Source organism: Scomber japonicus, chromosome 4 (genome assembly GCF_027409825.1).
Source record: "Scomber japonicus isolate fScoJap1 chromosome 4, fScoJap1.pri, whole genome shotgun sequence".
NCBI lineage: Eukaryota > Metazoa > Chordata > Actinopteri > Scombriformes > Scombridae > Scomber > Scomber japonicus.
Genome location: NC_070581.1, coordinates 30,541,365 through 30,551,826, shown reverse-complemented (window position 1 = coordinate 30,551,826; position 10,462 = coordinate 30,541,365). Strand labels below are relative to the sequence as shown.

Genomic DNA, 10,462 nt, shown 5'->3' with positions numbered 1-10,462 from the left:
ATGTCAGCGTCTCCCGCCCTCGCTGACCTCTCTCGTCTCTATCAGACTGAGTTTGTCCGCAGCGCTCGGGCGGTCGGTGTCCTCTGGGCCGTCTGCACACTCTGCTTCGCCATCATCCAGGTGGTCGTCCTGGTGCAGCCGTCCTGGATGGGCACTGCCGATACCCGCCACCTGGGGGCAGGACCGGCGCCACCCAGCGGCACCCTGGGACTGTTTGAGGTGAACATGAAACCCCCTCCCCCGAACTGCACGTGCCCAATCATAGCTAAAAAGCAAAAGTGTAACGAATGGATTACACTCATGCAGCATGTCCAGCTAACAAGCAAAGTTACAGGTTACATTAGAAAGCGGATTGATTATGTGGACTCTTCGATGGACACTAGATCAGAGTTTAAAGGACAGGTTCACAATTTTTGAAGTCTTTCTTAAAACAACAGTCAGGAGCCGTACTTCTGTTCTTGCACTTAATATTTTGGGTGCATAAGTAGGTCTAGTAGTGCACTATGAATACCTGGATGATGCATTCAAGTGTGTAACTATGGTCACTTCTCGCCCTTAACGGTCAACATCGCTGCATTACACAAATGTAAATTAGGCATGTGTTCATTGCACCAAACACCACTATACTGTTGTCACATGTAAGCCATCAGTGGGTTTATTGGGATAATTTAAGAGTCAGTAATGATTTGTTGCTGTACACAATAACATTAATGCTGCAGCCATGTTTGATTTGAGACAACACTAACCTGTCGAGATTTAGTATGTGATTTCAGAAACAAAAATTGTGAAACCATCCTTTAATCTGCCAGCCAACATCACTGCTGTTAATGTAATTACTCAGTAACCCTTAAAGTAAGAGACTGAGAACAGAAGCCGTCAACAGCCAACTGGGACTTTACTGAAGATGCAGCAGACACAACAGACACCAACGAACCGGTGACAACAGTAGAACAGCCCCCCAAACCCCGTACATTCAAACATTTTATACTACTGTGTCGCGTGTGGGCGTTATTTGTTTGGTATCAGGTCAACCTAACCCGACATTTCCTGGAAACCTAACAACTTTCTCGTTAGTGTTGGCTTCCTGATCTCCTTTTGGGATATCGATATGGTAAAAACAACTCCTTAAAAGGGTTTGTTGCGACATCGCCAACTGGTACAACTGTTGACCTTTCGTCTCTCTTGTTCTCACATTTTACCATGATGCACACATATCTGCCTCTACACTAACTGCTACACGCCTGGTTAACTCTGTATGTGTGTGTGTTGTCAGGTGTGTCTGGAGTCGGACTGGCCCGTCCCTGACTGTCGTGGTGGTCTGTCCAGTCTGTCCCCGCTGCCGTCCTTCCAGTCTGTGGCGGTGTTGGTGGGCGTGTCTCTGTGGGCAGTGTGGACCAGCGTCCTCTGTCTCTGCCTCTTCAGGTTCTGCAGCGCTGCCACCGTCTACAAGATCTGTGCCTGGCTGCAGCTCACCGCAGGTCAGTTAATACTGCTGGTTCTACTGGTACTCACACTGGGAGAGGGTTCTCACATCAGGTCAGCTAATACAACTGGTACTACTGGTTCTATTAGTACTACTGATGCTTCTGGTGTGACTGATATTACTGGTACTGATGGTATTACTGAGTCCACTGGTACTGCTAGGATTGGACCAGACCCTTGACACCGAGAGGGGTACTCAGCCCACTGCAGGCCAGTTAGTACTACTGGTTTGTAATGCATGAGCTGTTTTTAGTGCTAGTAGTGGTGTTACTGGTATTATTAGTACTGCTGGTACCTCTGGAGCGACTGATATTACTGGTACGGTTGGTACTGATAGCACCACTAATTCTGCTGGTTTTACGTAGCTCGTGCTACTGATACTGACGAAACTCCTGGTAGCACTAGTTCCATTGGTATTACTGGTTATAATGGTACTACTGGTGCTGCTGGTACTGTTGGTGTTACTGGTTTCACCGTTTCTATTAGCTACTGGTGCTGCTGATGCTAGTTGCACTACTGCTAATGTTGGTGCTACTGGTGCTGTCTTTAGTGATACTGGTAGTACAAGTACTGCTGACACTACTGGTACTGTTGGTACTATATTTTTTACTTACTTTATTACCAGTGGTACTTCTGGTGCTGCTGGTTCTGTTGTTTTTCTTTGTTTTGTAAAATACACAGAGGACCAGAAAGCAACCCTCCCTTTTCTCTTTTTTTGTCTTCAGGTTTCTGTCTGGCGTTGGCTTGTCTTCTGTTTCCAGACTCATGGGAGAGTCCAGAGATGAGAGCTCTGTGTGGAGACTCGGTGAGTTTTATAGGATGGGCGGGAGAGCATGAGTATCTCTGTGGACTCAGATGTCAGAGCAGTATATAAATAAAAAGGACTTAGACATGAAAACTCACATCATAAAATAAAGATGTTGTTCGAGGTAAAACAGGGTTTCAACCAGAGAGCATCCTGTTTCAAACATCTAATATCCTGTCTCTACAACCTCCCTGTATGTAGTTGTTCTCCTTATAAAATCAAAGACTTACCGTTAGACAGCTTCAGTTTTTTTACATTTTAAAAACTATATCAACATTTATAGTGAGTTAAGATGAAATGATGTTCACCAAGAGATACATGTACATTTCACTGCAATCCTAAACAGATGGGCAACTGTAAGTCACAAGTTAGAGCCGATGTTTGAGGATGGGTTGAGTCAAATTAAGTCGATATGTTTCAATGTTACAGTGTTTTTAGTGCTCCTTTAGTCCTCCATCACTTCCATTGAAAGCACATTTGAAGGAGATCTTTTAATAGTCAGTAAGAACAGGAGGAAAACCTATTTCTTTGTTCATATGGACATCATGTTCCCGTCTGGTCTAATTGTGTTTTGTGGGTTTTTTGTTGTCTGTTTGCCCTGTTTTCCCTCCATTGTGTCTGTGCTCCTGGCCAGCCTGACTTTTCCCTGCACACCTGTCCTACATCAGCCTTGTCTGCCCCGAGCCTTTGTCACTGTCTGCTCCGCTCTGATTAGTTTCACCTGTCCCTCATTATCCTTCCCTCAATGGTGTAGTTTATGTGTTCCCTGCTGTCTGGGTCAGTTCATCTAGTACCTCTGTGTTTAAAGGTCCAGCCTTTTCTAGAGTGTTATTCTCCTGGTATATTTCATCCCTGCTTTGCCTTCTACTTGTCAGACTCATTTGCCTTATATCCTGACTATCTGTGTACCGAGCTTTACCAGGAAAGATCAAGATTCCTGTTTTCTGTTGATTCCTTTTGCCTGTTACTACATCAGTGGTTACAATGGATATCTGACTTTAAAAATGGTGAACCCATCCTTTAACTCTTTATATTGTTTATCTAATCTATAACAATGCATCTTTTAGAAGCTATTATGCATAAAATATGAGTCTGACAAATAAATAGTAACTGAAGCTGTGAAATAAATGTTGTGGAGTAAAAAGTACAATATTCTTCTCTGAAATGTAGAGCAGTACAAATATAAAGTAGAATAAAATGGAAATAACCTGCAAGTACCTCACAATTATTCTTAAGTACCTGACTTGAGTAAATGTACTTCGTTATCCTCCACTACTGATATTTAGAAAGACTGTTGGTGCTGTATTGATCACGTGATCCTGTGTTGTCCTCCAGGTGGGCAGTTTCTCTGCAGGTAACTGTTCGGTCCACTGGGCTTACATCCTTGCCATCCTGGGCGTGTTGGATGCTGCTATCTTGGCCACGCTGGCCTTCGTCCTCGCCAACAGACAGGACGCTCTGCTGCCACCAGACGCCAAGGATGGTGAGGCATGGGGCGGGGCATCACGAGAGGGGGCGGTAAGGGAAATAGTACTGATAAACAGTTTGATCATGACACTGTTTTTGTTTGTTTGCAGTGACCACAGGTCTGCTGATGTCAGCGTAGAGTCACCAGGTGAGTCTCTTCTCCTTCTCCTTCTTCTGCTTCTTCTTCCCTCTTCTTCCTCCTTTTGTCTTTTTTCATTTTCACACAAATGTTTGACTCTGTTTTCTGTCTTTTTTTCCCCCCTCTTTCTCTACAGTTCTCCTTCCTCCTGATCTCTTTATTCCTCTTCACCAGAGAAGACAAATGATATGGAAACAAAGAAAGGCTGTAATGATATAAACAATATGAAAAAAAACTGAATACTTAAATGTCTTTGCCTGATACCGAGTGTTGTAACTAAAACACCACTGAATGTAGCAGCCAAAAGTTTGGACACACATTCCCTTTCATTCAAATGAGTGTGTCCAAACTTTTGTATGATGATGTGTATTTATTAACATATAGGGTATGTTACTTAAAGAACCATTGGTCTGAATTTTCCAGTAACTTATTTCAAGCTGAGCATCTTCAAAGAAATTTAGACAGAAAATGTAAGTGTTCAACATACAAAGAACTTGATCTGGTCAACTTTAAACTAAATTGGATACGTAAAATCAATCACAACTCTGTCTAATCAGGTTTCTTTCTGTCAGTCACATGATCCAAGAAAGTTCAGTTGAGTTTACTTTTCTGAGTTTGTGAACTCATTACTGGAACCACATCAATTCAGAATATTTAAATGATATCTGAATTTCAATCTAAAGCAATTAAATGTGATTACGTTTCATAATTACATTTTCCTTTGCTCATTATATTAAAATTATTAGAGCCTTTTTTGCTTTCATAAAATGTCAACATGAAGAAGTTGCATCGTTCGTTCCTCCTCTTCACTGTGTGGGAGGAGGAAGAGGAAAGTGAGAGACAATACAGAAATAAAACCAGATGTAAGGAGAGGAGGAAGATGGGGATGGACAGAACTGAAAGGAGAAATAGGGAAAATCTTTGTCTGTCAACATGGCTGCTCTGTACAGCAGAGAATGAAGCGTCTGTTTATGGTGGAAAACATGTTGACATGAAATCTGAGTCTAAAAGGGACTATCTGAGATTTTAGTAAACCATCGTGTTCTGTCTTCTGATGGCCAGGCAGTGGTGGAAAGTAACCAAGTACATTTACTTGAGTATAATTTTGAGGTACTTGATGCTACTTTATACTTCCACTCCATTTCAGAGCAAAATATTATACTTTCTACGTCACTACATTTATTCGACAGCTTTAGTTACTTTTCAGATGATGATTTGACACAATGGATAATATAACAAGCTTTTGATGTCTTACAGTGTATAGTCGGCTCACATTTCAGATGTCTGAGTTGTTAACAGCTCCACCAAATAGTGATTTTTCCCTCTAAACTTCTCACATGCTTTCATTTCAATAAATGTTCAAATGATCCAATATTTCACCAAAAGTCCAAAAACTAAAAAACACATTTGTGTATCAGAACTTAGTTTTTTTTTCTTTCCTCTCCCATTAATCATCTCACCAGCCCTCACATTTATCTGCTGACCCTTTGGAGGGGCCCCACCCCTAGGTTGGGAACTACTGAACTAAACTAGTAGGACCAACCGGCTGACAAAAGGATGGGTTGGGGATTAATTGAAAACTAACAAGCGTCCCATGTTTGTGCTAAGCTAGGCTAACACTGAGATAAAACTGATATCCACCTGAGACAAAAACAGAGAACAGGATTTACTAAAACATCAGATTGCTCTGTTAGCATGACTTTTGACCTTTTTCTTCAGTCTTCCAGTCTGAACAGATGAGCTGTTTGTTGTGTTTTAAGATGACGTTGCCTTGAACTGATCGTCTCTTCTAGTTCAGTGTTCAGTTTAACTGTTAGAAATATTAAAACTAGACTTTATTTTCATAGAGCATGTATAACTGTACATAACTACATTTTATCAGAGTATTTAGAAATATTTTACAAGTTTTTTAATTTATTTAATACAATTTAATAGTGGGAGGTCATATGATGGCATCCATCAAAAACATATATCTCTGTATCTCTAAAGTGTTCCTTCTTTTTATGTGGAGAAAATTCCACTTTTCAAGTAAAACAAGATATTCAGTTCTCCGTCGGGATATCTGAGAAATGTAACGTCACAGATCTAAAAATAAGTCTGTTCTTCTCTTTCATGAAAAGTGAAAGTGTGTGGAGATATGTGGTTAACACAGGTCAGCAGTGAGGATTTTAATTGGTCAAATCAAACTGTCAAAACAACATTAAAACAAGCAAAGAGATTTGTTTTTTGTGTTGAATAAAAACGTTGCTATGGTTACCATCGAGAAGGCTTTTCCGTAATGTGTTCATGTGTTTTTCAAGTCTGTAGAAAGACAGAAGCTGAACATGTGTGTAACAATGTTGTCCTTGATATGTCTCCGTACAGTTGAGCCTCAAAAGAAAAAATATTATTTAAAGCAATTTTGTAGAAAATGTTTGTATGCAGATTATATTGTTTGTATTTACAGAATGTATCCTGCATGTCTGACCTGTTAGTGTCTCAGTATATTCAGACCGTACAGTAACGTCTGCCAGAAACAGTATTTATGTATTCTCGTTTTTGATTGTAATGCTTTTTTTAAACGTGAGAATAAATTAAAGACAAGCAGATGTGGGAAGAAACAGCCTGATGCAGAGTTTTGTGTGAATCACTGAAGGATGACGGAGAGAAAATGCGTCACAGTGACATCAGGAGTCTGTATGACTCATCATCGAACAGTCGATCAGAGACAGAGAAGTAGCTCCTTTTTGTTCAGATCATCAGTCACAGCTGCATGAAAAGCAGTAATGTGGAGAGGATGCTACCTGATCAGGTGAAATCATGTGATCACATAAAAATACCAGTTTAGCTGATCCACAGATGATACTGATGAAATACTGGTGACTGGTCGGTAGTTATGGTTACACCTGTAGTAATGAGGAATTTTCCATAACTTAAGTCATACATTGGGTCAAAACAGGCCTTGAGGTCATTGTAAAGCTGCACCAAATCTTAACCGGTGGATACTGTTTCCCCTTTTGAGGAAAACAGGAGGCACCCTGATAGTGTTGCTATAGCAACCAAGGTCAGAGACGTATTTGTCTGTCTTTCTTTCCTTAAGATGCGAGGATGGTCTGGATCATGTATGCATGGCCTGTCAGGACTCACCATCCTGCATGACTTGTTTTATCCTGCCAGCAAGTGTAAGAGAGGCTTGGTCCTCTGTCTTTTCTACGAAAGCGTTCAGCTGCTCTTATTGGGCAGCCTCAGCAGGATAAGCAGCCAAGGATAGTTGTTTGGAGTGACCAAGTGAGGGTGGGGTCACAATAACTTCACTCTGGCAGAGAAGGGTTGGCAACGTCCTGCATGGCAACAGTCACAGTCCCATCCACTATCCAGCTCCCCAGCCCTAGAAGGAGAGGAGGGGGATGTAACAAACACTGTGTAATATGAATCTGATGTGGGAGGAAATTAAAGCTCATCACTGGTCAGGTCTGTACAGATGGTTGGCATGTGTGCAGGGTCAGGAGAGGATTCCCTGTAGACAACTTCCTCCTATGCAAGACCAGATCAAGCCTTGTGAACCTTAGTGTCCTCCTCCATGTCTGTCTTTTGAGGATGAGCTTCCCAAGCAGAAATACAAATATGATCGCCAGAATTCAAGGCTCAGTGGCAATTCAGGGACAGTTGGTTAACACAGGGGCTCTTCTAGCGTTGTACGAGCTCCAGCTGGCAAAAAAGTTGGGGTAGAAGGGCTCCGACCTTGCTGCTGAGATGCAGTAAATTTCCCTGTTCCTATCTAAGCTGGTGAGGGAGCAGGCAGTGCCAACCGACAGGGTAATGGCCTCCGTCTGCATGGTGAGGCATCATCTCTGGCAGTCCCAGGCTTGGCTGCCTAAACTGCATGTGGTGCCATCTGCCATGTTTGGGCGAGAAGCAAATAAGAAGCTCCAGCTGGCCGAGATGCCCATCAGTGTGCTTGGGAGATGGCAGGGATGCTTCAACAAGGCAGTGAACAGCGATTCTCGACAGCATCACAACCTGGGCCACCCTAGCTGGCTTCAGTGGCTCCAGGTGACCTTAGGGTTTGTTTGGATGCCAACCAAATAGAGTCACACGTAGTTAGCAGAGTGGACAGACTGAGTGATTCCCCTTAGCTATGACAGTTCCAGGAATCCATCTCCCCCACAGTTTCCTCTCAGGACAGCGCCTGTCCTGGGAGACCTTTGGGACTGAACCCTGGGTGGTTTCAGGACTCAGGGTAATTGTTTACATTCTGTGCCCACCTCCCCTGATGAGATGTTCAATAGGCCATCCTTCAAAGTGACTGATTTGCAACGATCGATGGGGAGGATGCATATTTTCAGATCCCAGTATGAGAAGGACGCAGGAGTTACCTCACGTTCACCTTTGATTTCTGGGTCCTCCCATTTAGCATACCCCCCCTCATGTTCACAAGGTGCATGGTGCCTTTATGGCAAGAGGGTCTTTACTTCACATCCTTTACTAGTTAGCCGACTGGCTGGTATGTGCTCGGCAGTGTAGTGCTGCAAGCTGCAGTGCCTTCCCATTCCCTTGAATAGGAAGGTGTGTCGAGGCTTTTGACTGAGCCTGTATGTGACTGGCTGCTGCAGCACTAAGAGCAAGGGCCACTCGTCCCTTGGGCACAAATGCGATGGCACATTAGTGGCCAGAGAGCCTACTGTAAGCCTTCCCTCCCTTTACCCTCCTGTGCCAACTCCTACAGAGAGTCGTGATGAAGGGCACGTGTCCAATGGATGCATGCCATTGGATACATAAATCCGTTGGACACGTGCCCTCAGGGCCACAGACAAGCTGTTTGTGTGTTACAGACTTAACTGTCTCAGACAACCAGCCTCCAAGGCAAGGCTCTCGTCTGCTTTCTTACACAGCCCACGTACATACTGTATAGAATATGAATGTAAGAACACAAAAGGTTATATTCTAACTCAGGCTCTTTGACTGCAGAGACTCTCCCTCCAGCTCCAGGCTGCTCTGAAACATGGTCCAATCAGGGTCAGCTGAAGAGGTTGCTCACGTGTGGTCCTTATATAAAACCATGTGTTGCTAATCAGTGTAAGGCCACCACAGGTTACATCTTCAAGAGCATCCACATCAGCTGCCCCCATATTGGTTATTCTCGGTACATATGGAGTACAGGGACTCTTCTCATATTGAGTTACTTTTGCAGTCGTGTGAAAATAATGCAACTCTGAAGCTTTATATTTTTTCAGGGTTAAAGTTCAAGTTGACAAGACAGTCTATCAGACAAGTCCATTTATTAGCTGTTCTGGGGCTTTCAGTCATTCTCTATGTCCAAATTTGCATTTTTTGAAAGCACTTTATGACTTCAACTTTCAAGCCAACACAAAGTCGGACGCAAAGTCGTTCAACTGACTCTGAGGTGAGATTATTTTTTATTTTTTTACATTTTAAAATGTTTTAAACAGTAACATTAATATTAACATTTAATAAACCATCTGACATCAACAGCTGCTATGGAGTAAAATGTTCACCAGGATGTGTCACAGATTAAAACATTGTTGTTTCATATGTGTGAAAGCTGTTAATATTTTAATATTTGCTGTAGAGAGAAGGACACAGACAGATGACAGTGTGGTGGATACTGACTTTAATTCAGAGTGGGAGATAAATGAGAGATTTTATTTTGTTTCACCACAGACAGACAGTGATCACACTGACAGAGCTGCTGCACACAAGCTGAAGTACATGAACACAACAGGAACGAGCCAGCCAATCACAGAGCTCATGAGCCGTCGCCATAGTTACCGTCGCTGTCCAACATCTGTCTGACTTTCCCAGAAACAGATACACACTGATGGAGAGAAGCTGGAGTCACTGTGGAGCAGTTTTGTGAGGTAAATCTTTACCAAATTCGGGGAAAGGAAATGTGTAATTTGGTTAAAAGACAGATAAAGTTTATCAGGAAAGAACGGCTCAATTTAAACCCAAATAAATATTATGTCCTTCATTCTTCATATATTTTAAATTTAATATTTTTGCATGTTCTAAGGTCAGTGTTTTTCCAGCCACATGTTGAAGTGCTGTTTCCTGCAGCACAGTGACTACAGCTGTAAAATCTTCCAAATAAATCCAAAATAAGCCTGAAAGTGTTTCAAATTCTGTTTTTGAGTTTTTAATGTGGTTATTTTTAAAGCTCTAATTTCATGGTCTTGTTTTTCATTGGAATTACACTTGTGATGAGTTTAAATTCACTACTTCTTCTGATCAATAATTTGTACCGAATTATATCGTCCTTTCGAGGAGAAATTTTAGGATTTTATAAGGAAACTATACAGACCAGTAAAATAAACCTACCAGCTCTTCACTTCACTCCTCCATCACTTCATCGCTTCATCATATCTCCTCATTTTTTAACAACAAACGACATGATCGGGTACGTTTTCACCAAAAGCAGCAAAAATAAAATAAAATACAGAAACAAAACAATTAAAAACCTGAAAGACAATGACAAAATACACCACCTCCTCATCTCTCCCTCACCTGTTCACCCTTCATTCCTCTCCTCCTCTCCTCCTCTTGTCTACTCCTCTCTCCTCCTCCTGTTC

General features: G+C 42.2%; 1 protein-coding gene across 1 annotated transcript; it reads left to right on the top strand.

The window, feature by feature from the left end:
• Window positions 1–3,893, top strand: lhfpl4b (LHFPL tetraspan subfamily member 4b). Its single transcript, XM_053318220.1, has 5 exons — window positions 1–219; window positions 1,274–1,478; window positions 2,208–2,287; window positions 3,623–3,770; window positions 3,865–3,893. Exons 1-5 carry the CDS (start codon window positions 1–3, stop codon window positions 3,891–3,893), a joined length of 681 nt encoding a protein of 226 aa, XP_053174195.1.
• Window positions 3,894–10,462: the final 6,569 nt, after the last annotated feature.